The sequence below is a fragment of the Neltuma alba genome, unplaced genomic scaffold, assembly GCF_004799145.2.
Source record: "Neltuma alba isolate B1F8T4 unplaced genomic scaffold, ASM479914v2 tig00007967_pilon, whole genome shotgun sequence".
In the NCBI taxonomy this organism is placed as follows: domain Eukaryota; kingdom Viridiplantae; phylum Streptophyta; class Magnoliopsida; order Fabales; family Fabaceae; genus Neltuma; species Neltuma alba.
Window position 1 is genome coordinate 16,362 of NW_021634914.1, and position 18,448 is coordinate 34,809.

At 33.0% G+C, this 18,448-nt stretch overlaps 2 protein-coding genes across 3 annotated transcripts; one reads left to right on the forward strand and one right to left on the reverse strand.

Annotated features, from left to right (window-relative positions):
- Positions 1 to 4,066: 4,066 nt before the first annotated feature.
- LOC114753505 (uncharacterized) lies at positions 4,067 to 6,737 on the reverse strand. Its single transcript, XM_028942185.1, has 3 exons — positions 6,039 to 6,737; positions 4,773 to 4,927; positions 4,067 to 4,688 (listed from the first exon to the last, which is right to left on the reverse strand). Exons 1-3 carry the CDS (start codon positions 6,679 to 6,681, stop codon positions 4,434 to 4,436), a joined length of 1,053 nt encoding a protein of 350 aa, XP_028798018.1. The 5' UTR covers positions 6,682 to 6,737; the 3' UTR covers positions 4,067 to 4,433.
- Positions 6,738 to 15,306: 8,569 nt separating this feature from the next.
- Positions 15,307 to 18,099, forward strand: LOC114753509 (vesicle-associated membrane protein 727). 2 transcript variants are annotated; one of them, XM_028942189.1, is made up of 6 exons: positions 15,307 to 15,317; positions 15,347 to 15,561; positions 15,651 to 15,840; positions 15,913 to 16,033; positions 17,355 to 17,417; positions 17,670 to 17,813. In XM_028942189.1, the coding sequence occupies exons 2-6, from the start codon at positions 15,372 to 15,374 to the stop codon at positions 17,811 to 17,813; spliced, it is 708 nt and encodes a 235-aa protein (XP_028798022.1). In that variant the 5' UTR covers positions 15,307 to 15,317; positions 15,347 to 15,371. The 2 variants fall into 2 exon arrangements, with proteins under 2 accessions (XP_028798022.1, XP_028798023.1); XM_028942190.1 differs by lacking the exon at positions 15,307 to 15,317 and having other exon boundaries at positions 15,372 to 15,561; positions 17,670 to 18,099.
- The last annotated feature ends 349 nt before the right edge of the window (positions 18,100 to 18,448 follow it).

Sequence of the window (18,448 nt, forward strand, 5' to 3'; positions counted from 1 at the left end):
CCCAGACCAAAGTATAAACATGCAGCCCGCTGTCGGACCCTGCTCATAGAAGCCCTAACCATTATGGGTTGGGCATGGGCAGACTGGATAGGATGGGCTTTGCTGCCCAAATAGTGATGACCTACCAATATCACATGTAAAAAAACTTTTGTCCATACCTGAAAATTACATTTTATAATTTTACATTTTCACACATTGAAATTATCTAAAAATAATTCAAAACAAGTCTTAGCAAATATCCAAATAAATATTATTCATAATCCATTTAGAACAAAACAACTCTCAAGATTGTAATTAAAGTCTTAAAATTCAAACGATTTGCATTAATATCCAGAAAGTTGAGAAAAGAATAAAAGATCCGAAAAAATTGAAGAAGGGTTAAAACACATTGAGATATTCCATTGGGAGCCAAGGATGACGATGTAATAGAAGCTTGATTATCCATTCAAATGGCAAAAATTAAATGTTACCTAAAGGATTGCAAAATGACATTAAAACTGAAGCAATGGGTTAACAGAAATAACATAGACCATATAAAAATAGGGTGAAAATAATTGTAAAAAGAAAAATAAAAAATCTTATAATCTTATAATAATTTAATATAACCACTTTTAATATGTAAATACTTATTATGTGATACAAGGCAATTAGCAGTCTAAAAAACTTCTTTCCATCATATGACTTGTTCATAAAAAATTAATACAAAATAACTAAATATAAATTAAATAAAAAATAAAACATGTAATTCAGATAATTAAACCCTAATTTTCTTTCCATGCTTCTACCCCAATCTTGTTTTCTATTTTGTATAAATATTTAAAATTGTTAACTTATACAAATATGTAATGTATGAACTCCATTCTCCAACAAAGAAAGTTGTTAATGGCATAGAGGGGAATATTGACTTATAAATAGCCAACATTACAACAGCAACACACAATAGAATATACCCAATAAAGCTCACGAAAAACAAGTTAAAAGCAAGATATTACTGTCTCTTTAGAAGAATTAGATCCCCTAAAATGGAAAACTAATAGACATGTAATAATAACAAATTAAATTGCAAAGAGGAGGGAGATAACTTTTTTTTTTAGGTAAAGAAATGTAATATATTAATATTATTTCATAAATTATAATATATATAATCTAGGCAGGGTCAAATGGCTAGGGCAGCATGTCCTGCCCGATGCCCAGTCCAAAGATACTCGTTCCTTTTCGGGCTCTTTTTTTTTTGCTGGGTTAGGCAATTTTTCTTCTAACTCAGGCAGGCTCAGCGGGCATTTAGGTTTCATATACATCCCTAATATTTAAGACTGAAATAAAAATCAAATAATATCTTATATTAAAGATCGAAGATAATATGTAAGAATTTAACTTCAAGAGACATGCTCCACTTGGTCGTCAAAACCGTCATAGTGTTTGTAGGAATTGATTCCCCCTTTTTTTTAAAAAAAAAAAAGTGTCCAACTCATGGATTTAGGATGAAAAAAGAGTTAAACAGGAGGGGAGAAAGTACACTCTGCTTTTATCAAAGGGGAAAAAAGTTACCTTAGCTCAACTGGAATCCGAGTGGTGTTGAATAATAGCCACGAACCAATTTCTTAACGGATTCACTTGGTGGAGTTTTGGTTGTTTTTGGGTCCAACATATGATGGAAGGAAAGTGGGCCTATTTTGTTGGGGTTTGATGTCCGTCCACACATCATTAATCCTTTGTCCAGTTCTTCATTTTCATTCTGTTGTCTTTTCATGGACTTGGACTTTGTGCTTTCCTCGGATGCTTCCTACCTTCTCATTTCCTCTAATCCCTTTTCTTCCTTTCCCACATGCCCTCCCATAAAAATTGACCATTCATTCATTCATTCCTCACCCCAACAAGAAAAGGAAAAATATATCTATTTGAGGAGCTAAAATCACTGTCCCTTTACAGAAAGGATTAAGCTTCAAAAATTGGGAAAACCACCCCACAGCTTATTTTAATCCATCATATCGCAACATCTTTGTTGGACCAAGACTTTTCAAGATATACTACCTCTGGTCTTAATTATAAGAGCCAGTTGACTAATTTGATAAGATTAAGGAAAGAAGTTAAGTTAATTATTTGTTATAAATATATGTTGTCTTTCCTGAAATATTCTTGTTAAATAAGTGTATTGGCTAGAATTACTATTGTTAGAAGGACTATCTTGGAAAAAATATATATAAATATTAGAGACAAAGTGGATTGGGATATTATATTTAGAACCAAAATAAAAGTCAAATGAGGTCCTATATTAGGGACAGGAGGTAGTATTTATTAGAAGACAGCCTACTAGTTTTCAACATATTTGTTGGAACAAGGCTTTTCAATATATAAAACATAGAGTATGTGTTAGGATATCCGTTCCACTGCAACCAGTTTTTTCTCACACAAGAGATCAATATAAAAGTATGTTTTACTTTTCACAACAATACAGCATTGTACTACAATCTAAAGACTTGTATTAACAATAATCATTTTTTTGTGAATTTTTCATGATAAAACGGAGTAAGAATAAAGAAAGGTGAAGTTGGTTTTTTATCGTAAACAAGGAAAAGGTAAACAAAGATGGCAACACATGATTTTTTTTTTTTTATATGGTAAACAAAGTTAAGGTGTAACGTAACTTGTGTTAATTAGGTTTAGTGGTTAGGATGTAATTACTAAGAGACATAAAATGTAACAATCAAATTTAATATGAAATTTTTTTAAAATAAAAAGCGGATTAGGAAAAGATGAATGGGGTAGTAAAATTGAAAGCTGAAGACTAGAGAGAGGTGGTTGGTGGTCGCAATGGTAGTATGTGAAGTGATGGTGAAATATTAGCTTTGTGTTTTTGATGTGAATGTGATGTGTGAGTAACAAGTTATCCCCACAACTATGAAATTATTATTATTATTATTATTATTATTATTATTATTATTATTATTATTATTATTATTATTATTATTATTATTATGTGTTAGACCCATGATTTATTAAATTATGAATGCGAGGTGTTGGGGGCACAATCATTCACAACTTAAATCATTTACCATGTAGTGCTCTACACGTTTGCTATGTTTTTTTTTTTAAAAAAAAAGTAATTAATTTTACGTTATAGTTGTCAACATTTTAATCATTAGGTCGTCTACTTTGAGAATAATATATTTAATATTGAAAATGACTTATTTAATTAAATTAATTTTATCAAAATACTTGAGAAGAGGTTTTGGATTTTCTCTCAATATTGGATGTCAACTCTTGACCTGAACTCTTTTACAAAAGAAATTCAAAATCTGACGAAGTTTGATTCCCAATCTCTCTTGAGTCTTACCTCCAGTCCTTAGTTTTACTAATTAACTAATTTGAATATATTTAAAAAATTAATTAAGTTAGTTATTTATAATAAATAAGTGTTATGTTTTTAAAATATATTTACTAATCAAATATATTAACTAGAACTACTATTACTACAAAAACTAACATTAAAAAATTAATAAATATAAAAGATAAAATAAATTAAGATCTTATATTTAGAATCAATATTAAAATCAAACTAGTTTATATATTAAAGACTGAAGATAGTAATTACAGTAAAGTCGTGTTTGTGTGTGTGTGTGTGTGTGTGAGAGAGAGAGATGGTTTTCACTTTTTAGGTGGATATAAATAAATTCCGCGCATGATTTAGGCTAGTAATCCCAGTTTGCGCCTTTATATTGCTAACATATAATTATATATGCAAAATTATTATTTTAATATAAAGAAAAGTTAAAGGGGAAAGAGACTGTTGATGGAGATAAAAAGGAAGGCGGAAGTGCCGTAGCGGCAAGGTTATAGCCTGAAACAAGAAAGGCCGTAATTTTGTTCACGAATGCAATTAATGGGATCACCAAAACTCCCTGCAAATTTCTTGCGAATGTTTTTATAATTATTGGTAGTTCTTGCCTCTTCATTAACATAAAATATAAAAAAAAAACTCTTTTGCGATGTAAAAACTCTTCTCACAGATTATCTTGTACGGCATAAAATCATTTAAAATAAACTCACCCAAACACCCTCCAAAACAAAGCAAAACACAGACCGTTAAAATTTGGGGGAACAAAAGAAGAAGACAAGGGTACAGAGAGATGGAATATGGGAACCTCTTCATGTGACAACCTTATCCAAAAAGTAAAAAGAGAGTGAGAACAAGTGCCCTTCTTTCTCCAAAGGCCAGGTTGACAGATTCACAGTAACATGCATTAATCCACAAAAGAAGAGGTCACCATGATTGCATATACATGTGCTTCGTTCATCAACCAGCACACCACAAATTCTCAAAAATAAGTAAATAACTCCAATCTTTTTTTATAAAACTAATCCCTAACATATTTTTCGTGGCCTTTGACTTGAACTTTTTCTATACATAAAGTGGGGTTGGGAATTCATCACTGTCACTGAACAATCATCTGAAGCATGGATTCCATTTTTTCTCTGTTTCTGCAACTGCGGATCAAGTCCAGGTACTGCATAGCATCATGAGGTGGCAGCCCTTCCAGAAAGAACTTGAATAAACGATTGTGTGTGGCTTGCATCAGCTCAAAGCATTGTTCCACTGCGCTCTGTTCCTCCTCTCTGCTCATCTCCACTGCCTCCATTAATGGAAGCAACTCTACTTCCTCTTCTCTGAAGTGTTGCTTGCATTGCCCCTGAGTAGTAAACAAATCACCCACCACATAAGCTCACAGTTCATATGATAGATTAATCTTAATCAAATTTTGATAGTGATTTACCTGCAACGATTTAAGCCTGGAAGAGAGAGTGGAGAGAGCTTCTCTGTAACCAGGGCTTCCACAGTCTAGAACCCCAACAGATTTTATAACTTCTTTGATGCCATTCATGAGTGGTAGGTCCCTCGCGTGTTCCTCCTTTGCAGCTTTTGATAGCCCTATGCATACGAGTTCATTTCACATTCCATTCACGCGTATTTTCTTCATAGCATTGATTCAAAAGCAAGCAAAGTTCTTCCTCTTCATTTATTTCCCTTTTAATGTATGTAAAGACTTCAAACTATAAATGCCATTTTAGTTCTTATTTTACCCTTGTTAATCATAAACTAGAAAACTTCGACATTGCATAGAGGATCTCGTAGCAGACAAGTTGAACATAAAGAAATATTGCTCACTTCACTTCACTGGTTCAAAGATAAGGTTAAGAAATATCACGTTGAAACCCCTCCCCAAAAATAATAACAGTGATCACATGATGCTATATACTTAAAAATACCAAACAGATCCAAATCCAATAATGAAACGTACAAGTATTTTATTCCTAATTACTTAAATCATTATGTTATCTGATGGTAAATAACTTCAATATAAGATTATTTGACTTTTGTGAAATTATTGGATATACTATAAGATAATAATAAACTATGGGAAGTACATTAACATAATACCTAATGCCTAATGATTTTCAAGATCCACAATAATTACCCATGGCCACTATTCAGGTTTAGTAATAACGCTCCTATTTCAATTATTCCTATCAAATCACCCATCTAATGCTATCCTTTTCATTTGTGAAATTAATCATCACAAGTAAACAAACAACACTTGTGTGCACAATAATTAACTATATGCCTACTCAGGTGTACTAATCACTCCAGTTTCAATTATTTCTATCAAATTGCCCATCCAATACTCATTCTTTTGATTATCAAATGAATCATCATAATCATAAGTAGACAAAGAAAACTCGTGCGCACTTCCCTGAGGGTTCTTGACTATGACATCTAACAGAACTTATCTGAAATAAAGTAGTCGGTAAAATACAACAGGTTTCAGAGAAATTCACGTGTTGGGATTCAGCCTCCACATGGCCAGAAGTCAGATTATTGAAATTGAATCTTAATCTTAATCGTCTCAAGTTCAAACAGCATATTATGTTACAGATTAAAATTTCTTAGAAGCAGTATTTTAAAAAAAAAAAAAAAGCTCAGAAGCAGTGAGGTTTCTGTAGAATGTGGTAATACACACAGTAAGAGGCGTCGTCCTAACCTCGATCAGCCATGTCGAAGATGGGGAAGAGGACCCTCTCCTCCATCTGAGCGTGCTCCAGCATCAGTTCAAGCAGCTGCGAGTAGCTCTTGGCGAACTTCTTCGCCTCCATCACAGGGCTGCCCATCGTCGGATCTGCGGCTTTCTTTCCTCCACGTGTCGACAGATCGTCCGCCCACCTCACCATCCTCTCCAAATGCCACAGCATGCTTTTGTGCTGCAGCCTCGTTAACCTCACCATCGACTGCGTCATTTCATCTTCCTCTTTTCCTCCACCACCCGCTGCCGAAGCCGCCGCCGCCGCCGCCGTCCTTGTCAGCGGCGGGTTCGGAAACCGCGCGTCAATGAACCGAAGCAATGTCTCTCGGGTCCCTGAAATGGTGTCGGATCCCACCTGCAGTGTAACCGGGCTCTCCGAATCGGAATCGTCGGCACGCGCGAGCTCCCCTGCCAACGTGTTTCTTCGGGAGGAGGGAACGAAGTCAAGAGAGACGGCCCTGTGGATGAGGGCGAAACGAATGTAGGCGGCGAGAACGCTCTTGGGCGAGCCGTATAATCGGACGGTGGGGTAAGCAGCCTGAGCTCCGTCGTGGGGTACAATTTCTGCCGTTAACTTCTCCGACGTACGGACACAATTACCCATTACAGGAAAGAAAAAAAAAGGAATGAAAATGCAATGAGCTAAGATTTTCCCGGGAAAACAAGCAGAAAGTTAAGAGGAGGGCAAGAGAGTTTTCTTAGGGAAGAAAAAGCATGGGGGAATGAGAGAGAAGGATAGGGGTAGAGGGAGAGTAATGGTGGTTGAAGCTTAAATAGCAATATTGATAGTTGGTAGAGGCTTGGAGAGAGATATGGATGAAAGAGTAAACTAACAGAAAGCGACAGAGTAATTAGATTTAACCTCTGTATAATTTTGCAGACAGAGAGAGAGAAAGGGGAGAAGGATAGCGTAAAAGGAAAGGATTGAATCAGTGAACGTGAATGTGTGTGTATTTGGGAAGAAACAAACTTAATTTCCTCCATTTTCAGTACCCGCGAATAATTTCAGCGGGAATATAATAATTTTTAAATAATTTAATGATTAATCTATAATGTGCTGTTGGTACACATAATAAATTAATTGTTTTTTACTTAAAAATGAAACATATTTCAATTATGATTTTATAAAGTTGATTTAATTAAAATCCATTTAAAGTAAATTATTTCAATAGAAGTAATATGCAATCCAATTGCCGTTTTAGTTCTAAATTTGCACTGGCTTTTAGTGGCTATGCTGAGCATTAATTTAGTAATATATATATATACTCCTCCGGTCCTAAATATAAGACCCTTATATTAGTGTGTATAAGGGTTTTACATTTAGGACCGGAGGAGTATATATATATGGGGCATGATATCTTATATATACATGTAACTATTACTTTTTGGTATTAGGACATTCAATGTAGTAGAGAATGTAAGATGTCATAGGCAAGGAATCAACGGGATTTAAATGTTTTTTGACTAGTAAAGTGCCACTTGTGAGTAAATTTATTTGTCTATACTTCTTGCCTGAACTGACCCTTTGTAAATGAAATTCAATTTATTTTCAAGTGAGAATTGTTCATTTAATATTTAAAATGGCCTTAGGAAATCTTATAGAAAAAATTAGGGGAAAAAAATTTCATTGAAAATTTTGTTGGTGACATGAGCTTGATAAATTTTTATATACAAAAAGTGCTAATATTATGCAAGTTTTATATAGGAGGAGTACCAAATTATGATTTAGATCAGAGATTCTTTTTCAATTGTCCAGTTTTGTATTAAAAAAATATGTCCAGTGTGTTTTATTTCACGCTAGAGTTCAAGTTTTGAGCATAGAGTATTTATTTGGGTAAAGCCACTAAGGGAGAGGCACAGTGTACTAAGAAGAGATAATGATAGTGAGATTAAATAATCATGAGGCACAATTATAGTATTAGGTACTGATGCTTTACCAGATCCGCAATGGATCTAATACGAATATTTACATAGTGATTAGTTACTAACTACTGATGAGAAGATTAAATAAACACCATTAGTTACGATGATAATTTTTAAATATTAGTTTATTAAAATACATCAATAAAGAAGAGACGGTTTTAATTTTTGTTCTCGTTCCAGTAAAAGCTCGTGGTCAGGCATTGGGGGTTGCCAATTTTTGGACATTGACGTGGGAAAGCACAACCATTGGTCCAAGAGGGGACTCGAGGAATGAGCTTCTTTTTTTAAAAATAAATAAATAATTTTTGTTAAGTTAGCTAAATGAAAACTCGAGGAAAGAGTCAAGGAGATTTGTAAGATTAGTACTAGTTAGAGACTGGTGCCTGTTTTCATATCCCAAATATGGAAAAAAGAAAAATAATTAAATTAGCCTTGTTTTTATTAAAATATTAGTTGCAAATTTTTAATATGTTAATACTACCTCCGGTCCTTAATATAAGACCCTGTTTGACTTTTATTTTGGTCCTAAATATAAGACTCCCAATCCATTTTGTCTCTTATATTTATATATTTCTTTCCAAAATAGCCCTTCTAATAATAAGAGTTATAGTCGCAATGATATTTTAGGAACGACAACACCTATTTAGGACAAATAACTAACTCAACTTACTTCCTTAATCTCCTCAAATTAGTCAATTGGCCCTTATAATTAGGACCGGAGGTAGTATTAACTTTTAATAGCTTAATTAATACTTATCACCTCCTTAAATCTTACATAACTATAAGGTTGCCCTTTTTATTCTCCATGAATATGATGGTTTAAACAAGTTTTTTTAAAAAAAAACATTATAAAATTATTACATGTACATGTATCAGTTTAAGGGAGATTTCATTAAAAGTTCTTATTTAAAAACTTAATCAGCAAAAAAAAACTTAAATTTGAGCAAGTATAGCCATGATTTGTTAGTGCAACTTTTTTCTGCCTTGTATAACATATCATCAATGATGTATAATAATTATGTAATGTTTTTCTATCACATAGTAGGAACTCTTATAATTTCTCTTCTTACTATATTTATGTAATTTCAAAAAATAATTTTTTTCTTTTAATGTTACTAATAGAGGCTATCTAATTGTAATATTTTAACTCTTTTTTTAATATATAATTTTGTTGCAGTTTAAAAAAAATTTTGTGTATCTAATTGCCACAATATTTGATCTTCTGTTAGAACTCTGAAATGTTTTGGTGCTAAATTGTAATTTCACCAATGTTCCAAAGTCTGATTCCGAAAAAACTTTTTGTCAAAAAGCTAAAACTTAATATCAATCTTGGGCTTGGACTTGCAACCTATGTGGGCCCCTTAAGGTTCTTTATGGAATCCAATAATTAATTAAAAACGATAAGTCTTGTAAGCCCATTTAAGATAATTGTTTTTTAAAAAAATCAGACAATCTACGACACAATAGGCTTGGGTTGTGGCTCTTTAAGTCCAAAGCATAGATTTAATGAAAGTGTTTCCTCACATTCTGTGTAAAACTTGTATTAAAAAAATATATTCTTTAAAAAACAACTATATAAATCAATGTAAAACCAAACGTGTACAAGAGATGTGAATATCAAGTATATAGATTATAGTCTGAATTCCCACTAAAAGAAATGCCCATATTCAGTATCTTACAATACCTTAAATAAATTTATTTTCAATAGAATAATGCCTTTATGTAATGAAAAAAATTAGTTCAATCTCCTTAATAGGTAAGAGACCCATACCCATCAATTTTTCTTGGTCTTGAATAGTCAAACTTTATTTTATCGAAAACCCTCTTTATGTATATAAGGTAATCCAAGTAGACTAACTATTTATATCTAAGCTCTAATCATCCCTTTTTATGAAACCCTGGCCCGCTTTCAACAATACTTTTGCTAGAGGTACATGCAAGCAATTCGCTACCTACAAGTAGGCTATATTGCATGTTGTGGTTAATCCCTGCCACTAACCCCCTATTTTTTTCTTCAACAGCTATGAGTATCAGACTATTAAAGTAGGCGTCCCACACTTTAGGATTAATATCAATCTTATTTGTAGCCAAATGGAGTGCTTATTATAAAAAAATTGAGTAAAATACACTAATTACCCCTCTATCTTACCTAAACTACAGAAACCTTTTCTTTATTTTGAAAATGTATATAAACTTCCATTGAAATTAAAATGTATGTTACCCAAACATTCCTTGCATACTTGAGATTTTATTTCATCTATCTAACAGTTAGTTGACCATTAAATTTGACTTTTAAAGTTTTATTTTGACCAAAATACCCATCCTTGACATAAAAGTTATTTAAATATTTATATTTGGCAAAAAATAATTGTTGATATAATAAACATAATTTTAATACATATATTTTCAAAAATTTTAAATGTAATAAAATTTATTAATTTTATTGTATTATAAAATTGTGTAATTTTAATTCTTCATCACATATAACGAAACTTATTTATTTAGTTTTCTTTAAATGGCTTGAAAATAAAATGAATATATATTTTTCATCGTATAATATAAGTTATTTAAGTTTGAGAGGTTATAATAAAAATGTTGTTAGAAACATTTATAACTTTTTCAATCAATTATATATTTGCTTAAAGAATTAATCAAATTTCCATTCCAGGTTTTTATATCTGCATTAACTAAATTACTTTATTTTCTATCCCAATATGATAAAAACATTAAAAAAATAACTATTTGCCAAAATTTAAAAATAAAATTAAGGAAAAAGAAAATTTTTTAAATTATTTAAAACTTTTTAGCCAAAATCTAGGGAGTTAGATTATGAAGGGTAAATTAGTAAATAAAAAGTATTTTAATATAAATTTTAATTAAAAGGTATCTTTTTAGAATATATTTAATCGAGTTAATGATTTAGACTTAAGTGTATATTTTTAAAATAGAGAGAAAATCCGTCTAATTAGGGTAAAATATAAGGAAGGTTAGAGTATTTTACTCTAAAAGATTTAGCACACAAAACTCTTTCAACTTTGTTAAATACATGATCTGATTAACAGTATAACTTATTGTTAATATGTTTTGTTGATATGAATTAGATACGATTTGATTTGTATTTATTATTTTTTATTAGCATTTATTAGATCGTTATACTTTTCCTTATATATATATATATTGGTATACTGATTAAATTTCAAAACATACACAGTATTTATCTCTCTTTTTTTGTCTCTGATATGGTATTAGAGCCCTAATTGTTTTTATTCTACCACCTACCTTCATCTGTCTCTTTCTATAATATTCATAATATTTATTTTCAATGTTTCTCTATCTCTTTGTTTCTATTATGGTATTAGAGCCCTTATTTATTTATTCGACCACCTACCTCCATCCGACATTTCATCACGTACGTGTTCCTTCCTTTGTTTTAGAAATAGTATATTTCTTGTATTAAGTTGTTCTTTATAATATTGTTTATGTTTCTTATGAATTGCCGAATTTAGGTTATAAATTTATGAATTTTTGTCATAAATATTGAAATTTCACTTGCTTATTTACACATAAATACTTGTATTTGGAGTTGTGAATTCTATTATGTTACTTGTAAATCGTAGAATTTTTGGTGTGAATTGCTAAATTTTACTTGTAAATTGTCAAATTTCACTTGTTCATTTATACTTGGACACTTACATTTATTTTGTTATATATATATATATATATTTCTTTGCATTATATAACTAAATTGTTTGGCTGGCTTGGCGGTCACATTATTTTTGGTATGCCAAGGGGTCATGTGTTTAAATCCTCTTTAGCCACCTTATTTTTTTAAAAAATCCTTCAGTCATCCAAGTCCGGTGGCCGGCCACCGGAGCTGTGACTTCTGGTGCCAGCCACCTAAGGGCTGATGGTCGGACCTCTGACTTCCAGAGGCCGAAGCTCCGGTGACCATTAATATTTATTTTTAAAAAATAAAAATAAAAAGAAGGGGTAGTATTGTAATTTTATCATTACATTTTAATTTTATTTTGATCCAAAGGGGTTGACTAAAGTTTTCAAATATTTTGGGGGTTGACTGACTTTAATTGGCTACACTGGTCCTTAAATGAAATTTTTCCTAGATTATTTCTCTTATGATCATGAGGGTATTTCAGCAAAACCTAATTCTGAGGAAAATGTTCCAGACAATAATGATGATCAGTTCAATCCTTATAATAATATTCCAGGAAATGAAATGCAAATGGATGTTGAAAAGCATTTGGAAAGGCCTAATAGACCTATGCATGATAAGAAAACCCCAACCCGATTGAATGACTATATATGTATAATTGACATAGCACTATCACATCAAAAGGTAAGGTGCAAATATCCTATATACATGAGTGTATCTCCTATGCTAATATATCTAAAGATTATAGAGATTACTTGCTTAGTACTAATAAAGTTTCTGAGCCCTGTAGCTTTCAAAGAGCATCTCAAGATACGAAATGAATGGATGTAATAAGACAAGAGATGGAGGCCTTAAAACAAAATCGCACTTGGGAGATCATTGATCTTCCAAAGGATAATAGGATGTAAGCAGGTCTTTAAAATCAAATATGGGTCAGATGGTAAGGTAGAAAGATATAAAGCAAGATTAATAGCAAAAGGGCGTACTCGAAAGGGTCCACGTTGTTTTTGTTGTCATCTCCTACATGCGCCACCTGTGTGCTTCTGTGCACTCTCTCTCAATGCATGCTTTCACGTCTCAAACAGCTTCTTGACATAATTTGATTTTGCATATGGAAAAGTCAAAAGTTGCTTAACACATTCTTGTTATCTAGAATGACTCCAATTACCATCTATAGTTGGAGAGTATGTGTGGCTTCTTGAAAGGATGCTAACTGTGGTACTATGTTACTACTGGTGATATTTGGTATCCTATTTGCCAAGCAAATGATACTAATTTGAAATTCAATGAAGGACTTGATGAGCAGGTAAGTAGAGCAGGAATATTTAGATGTAATTAAGAATTTTTTTTTTGTGAGCTAGAGGAAATGCAAAATTAATTATTTTTTTACAAGATATTTGGAATTAATTAGCTGTATATTATTGTTGATAATATTTGGATGAAATTAGGAAATGTTTTTCCTAGCTAAATGAAATTTAAAATTAGTTAATTTTTTAACCAAAAATTCGGAATTTAGTAGCTGTGTGTTACCGCAAGCAATATTTGGATGAAATTAAGAAATGGGAACGGAATTTTTTTGCCAACAAATTCAGAATTTATTAACTATATGTTACCATTGTTAATATTTGGAGGAAATTAAGAAATAATTTTTTTGTTTTTGTTTTGCGGGCTGGAATCAGATATCTGTCTTTAAAGCCAGATTTCAGGCAACCACCTTCTGTTTATCTTTAGCCCTTATAGCTGTTATGAATCAATTGCGGTTTTATTTCTTTTTTTAGTCCAATAATTACAGTTTTATTTATTTAAAATCAGATTTTAATATTTTATGCAACTGTCTTCTGCATTTCATATTTTTTTTAAATTTTTTTAAAAGAAGGTTATCGAGTAACCGACACCGTCCAAGGGTGCTAATGTGAAACTCGTGAACTCAAATATGTCATGGAAGCTGACAAAACGTGTAAAGCTAAAAGACAAGGTGCGCTATTCTGGCAACTTGGCTTTGCTTTAAAACAACGACAGAAAATTGATTATACGCCAAAACTCCGTTATTTTCATTCTTTTAGGATTATTTAAATAATATGCAAAGTGAAAGTTTTACGGATTCGATTTTTTTTCACTTCAATTTCTTTTCTTTCTTTAAACGAAATGCATATTATTTCCAACTTTAATTATAAAATTTTATTTATAGATTAAAAATAAGATCTTATAATTAGAATCGGAAGTAATATATAAATTTTGGTCGACCAAATAAAACGCAACCTCATATCTAAATGCTGAGTGTTAGAGTACAAACACAGGGGAAGATTTTAAGAAATTAACAGCTAAAAAATCTTAAAATTAATTTTTTTTTTAACAAAAGTAGTATTTATTTATATTTTAGAAAAAATGAATAATACATTTGAAAAATTCAATCTAAATGGTAATCCACTTTATTTTCTTAGCGCGCCCTGGCGCCACTTCCACGTTTGCCGTACCCCACCTCGACCACCACGAGAAAGTTGAAACAGATAAAACTGAAGTCATCGTCGATCGACTCATCATTCTTGCACAGGAAGCAAGGAATCAAAGCATCGAACTGCGCAAATTTCACTTCTGGTACCTCTCTCGCTTCCATCTCTTTGTTTCAATTTTTGTAATCGGTTCCTCTCGAACAATTCATGTTTCTCAGATTGGGAAATTTTATGATCGGATCAGCTTGGTAATTGTTTCGGCTTTCTTGCAATCGTTCGTGGTCGTTTCTCAACTTGGTTTTTTTCTTTTTCTGCATCACCAAGTTGATACACAGCCGGCGAGTAATCACGATGTTCCGATTGATGCGTTGAACATCTGGACTAAGTGTTAGCGGCGTTGGTTCTTGTTTTTTGGTCACAAGTGTTAGCGTTGTTTATGGTGCAACCTAACTGTAGTTTGAGCGATTCGAAAAAATTGCAGTTACATTTTTTTTCTTTTCGAATTGAAGTTGTGCTCTGCTTTCTTCCCTTGTATTTTATCATGTATTTGGCTCTGACCTGAAGTACGGCTTCATTCATACGTAGCAACTACGATTGTGACTCTCGAATGAAGGGTTTTTTCCAAATGTGTTTCGGACGAACTTTCTTTTCTTTTTCCTTTTTATAAGAGTTTTGGATTTACGGCTTTAATTACTCTTTGTTGTATTCAGATTATTTTTTGTCTTGAACCAATTAGCTCGAGATTGTTTCGGGAGGAGGAAGAGGGGATTTTCTGTTTGCGGAACGGACGAATTTCTTTCAACTCTCAACTCGATTTTTCTCATTCTGTTGACTTTCTTTGGCATTTGTTTTCTTAATTTAGAAGTTAGAGCCACCAAATACCAGCACTTACAGGCAAACCAGGTGGCCTTTAGCATCTAGTTATGTACCTCTAACTGATATCTATACATGAACTACAATAATTTAGATGTGTAACTATGACAACTTTGTACGCAATCAAATTGCTAATCACAACCGACTAAATCCATTAGAAAAAGGTACTGTTGGCAGTTTGAGTTAAAACTTTCCGCTTGCAAAGTTGCACTTGCCCTGGGTTTTGCTTTGTATCTGAACTATTCATTAGTATTTAAGGGTTTTTTAAATTATATTTGTATGATAATTTTTTAATCAAATTATGGATTTATAGCTTGGTTAAGTTTGTTGGCGTTGTTCCATTCAGTGTCTGGCTTTGATTTGCGGAGCTACTTAGAGATGAGTCAGCGGGGTTTAATCTATAGCTTTGTTGCTAAAGGAACTGTTGTGTTAGCCGAGCACACACCATATACAGGAAATTTCAGTACAATTGCTGTTCAGTGCTTGCAGAAGCTACCTTCCAACAGCAGCAAGTACACATTCTCATGTGATGGGCATACATTTAACTTCCTCATAGACAATGGGTTTGGTATTGACTACTCTTAGTTATTGTTCGTATGCATTATTGGTGTTGATTGGTTTACATGTCATTTGCTGAATTGTTTGTCTGCCATGTAGTTTTCCTCGTGGTTGCAGATGAATCAGTTGGGAGGAGCGTGCCTTTCATTTTTCTTCAACGAGTGAGGGATGACTTTAACCAGGTTTATGGTTCAAGTATTAAGAATGGCGATGCTGGTTCACTTGCTGATGAAGATGACTTATTTGAAGACAAATTTGGCATTGCATACAAGTTAGACAGAGAATTTGGGTATGCATATGTGGTTGATTTTCTTCATAGCAGTTTGGCTTTTTGAACTTTTGTTTTCAATTTTTTCTGCAGGCCAAGGCTTAAGGAGCACATGCAATATTGCATGAACCATCCTGAGGAAGTAAGTAAACTATCAAAAGTGAAGGCTCAAGTAACGGAGGTCAAGGGGATAATGATGGACAATATTGAGAAGGTACACGTTTCTTAATCTGTTACAAGGATGATCAAAATACTTATATTCTCTGGATACATGGAAAGCTTACCCATTTTTATGTCTCTGAAAAATTAAGGGTTTGGGGAGGCCTTCAAGTTATGTTGATTTTGCATTTGAATAATGTTATGTAGACATGTCTCTACTCTCAAAAAATTGCTTGCTCTGAGGATTTCACTATTCATTGGTGAAGGGGATCGGTATTTAGTTTGTTGCTTGCTAGTGTATGAGGCTGAGGATGAGAGAAAAATATATTTCTCAGGGTTTGTGCATGGAGACTGTAGTGCCCTGCCCATATCTTACCGATGGTCATCTTTAACCTGTTTTTAATGTTAAGTACCTTGTATATAGGTAATAGATTCTGGTTTAAGGGACGATTCTTTGCAATGGTGAGGATAGTGCGTGGTCTAGAGGTATACTGGTAACTGCAGCCTGCATGTCACCATATTTGGCAGCAATGGATTATTTCCTCCTATCCCTGTTGGTTCGATTCAATTAATGTTTGCAATAATCAGAGGATAGTTTATTAGAGTGGAAGAACTCTCATTTTCGTTTGGGAACCATGAAATAATATATGATGTTTTAGGCACGATCGTGGTTCTAATATAAAGCTAAACTGTGAGATGTGCTTTCTAAGGCATGGCTTCGAAACAAAGTCCAATCACTTTGGTTGTCTTTAATGTCTTCTTGGCTCAGATGCACTTATTAGTGAAATATGTTTTCATCAGCCATATTAATATGAAATAATTAGGATATAACAATATACATTTTATCAATCAGTTATAGATTTTTGTGAGGGAAGATGAGAAATAATGATGATATTGATAGCTGTTAATGGTGAAGTGAATCCAAAGCGTGGAGCAATTCTTAGGTACACCAAAATGTGGTCAGATGTTCTCAGACCCAGGGCTAGGAAAATGAGGAAGACAGTTATTTTTGTCTTCTGATTTTCACTCAAATTATTATTCACATATTCCTTTTACAAACACTAAAACACAAGTTTGTTTGCACGCGCCTGAATGTGCAGCCAGACACGAACTTTGGATCTCAGTCCATTACACATGTGAGCTTAGATCCTCCTCTAAATCAAACTATACTTAAAAGGTTTTGAGCATTATTATAATGCAACTCAAGTTGTTAGTTCTTGATGCCGAGATTGACATCATAACAAATGTTTCTGTCTGTTTAAGAGTCTTTGTTGACTTCAGCATGATTCTCCCTTGTGTTGCTGTGTAAAGCAAGGCATGAAGTTATCGCTCATATCGGGCACTCTAATAATGGCCTTTGCATTACTTGATTGCAGGTTTTGGATCGTGGCGAGAAGATTGAACTTCTGGTCGATAAAACAGAAAATTTACAGTTCCAGGTATACATTACTCTTCGCTTGTTCATGTCAGTACAGAAGGAGGACAGTGACACGTGAAATGTCTATCGCGTTCCCGCTCATATCAACCCTCTGTATTAGACATGACATGATACTTAGATTACACAAAGATACTTCAAATTCTATTGGCTCGTAGCATCTATGTCCATATAAAGTCCCGTATCCATATCTACACATTTTAATTTGATACTGACAAACGATGATGTGATTTTGTGTTCTTCCTCCCAAATTTAGGCTGACAGCTTCCAGAGGCAAGGCAGGCATCTAAGGCGCAAGATGTGGCTGCAGAATCTCCGAATGAAGCTAATGGTGGGAAGTGCAGTCCTTATCCTGATTATAATGCTGTGGCTTATTGCTTGCAAGGGTTTCAAATGTTGATGGGTCTAAGCAACCCTGCATCAACACGTACATGACATAAATGGATGTGCACGATGAAGTCATGTTTGCATGTATAGTTTTATACAGGAATGTATAATGTTAGTACCCTAGCCTGTATAGATTACGTGGAAAACTGCTTGCTTTCAAGTCGTTAGATTTTGACGGTACAATTTTCTAATTTTATATTTTCAAAGAGAGTCAAAATGTTCTAAAGTTGGAACAAAACCACGGTCGTAGAATGTAAAAGTAATTCGTCCTCTTAATTGACTCGCATAGTCCTACTTCTCTCCTCTTTTTCTAATCTTTGCTATTGCAGATGAAGTCCTGGACGGCTTGATTAGAGAAAAGTATAGGATACTGGGAGAAGAAAACTGAAAAGAAAATAGATTTTCCCTCTACCTCAAAAAGGAAAGAAAAAGAGGCATGTGATCTCCATGTATGCCCTGTAAAACCCTTACCCCAAAACATTATAACTCGTCATAGAACCACTACTATGGTAGAAAAGGAAATCTGTTAAATGAACTACCATAGTAGAAAGAAACTTGCATTTTTTTTTTTGAAATTGACTTTCAAACTCGGGTCAAACCCAAACTCCGTTGCATGCAACTAAAATCATTCATTCATGTCCACTGGGC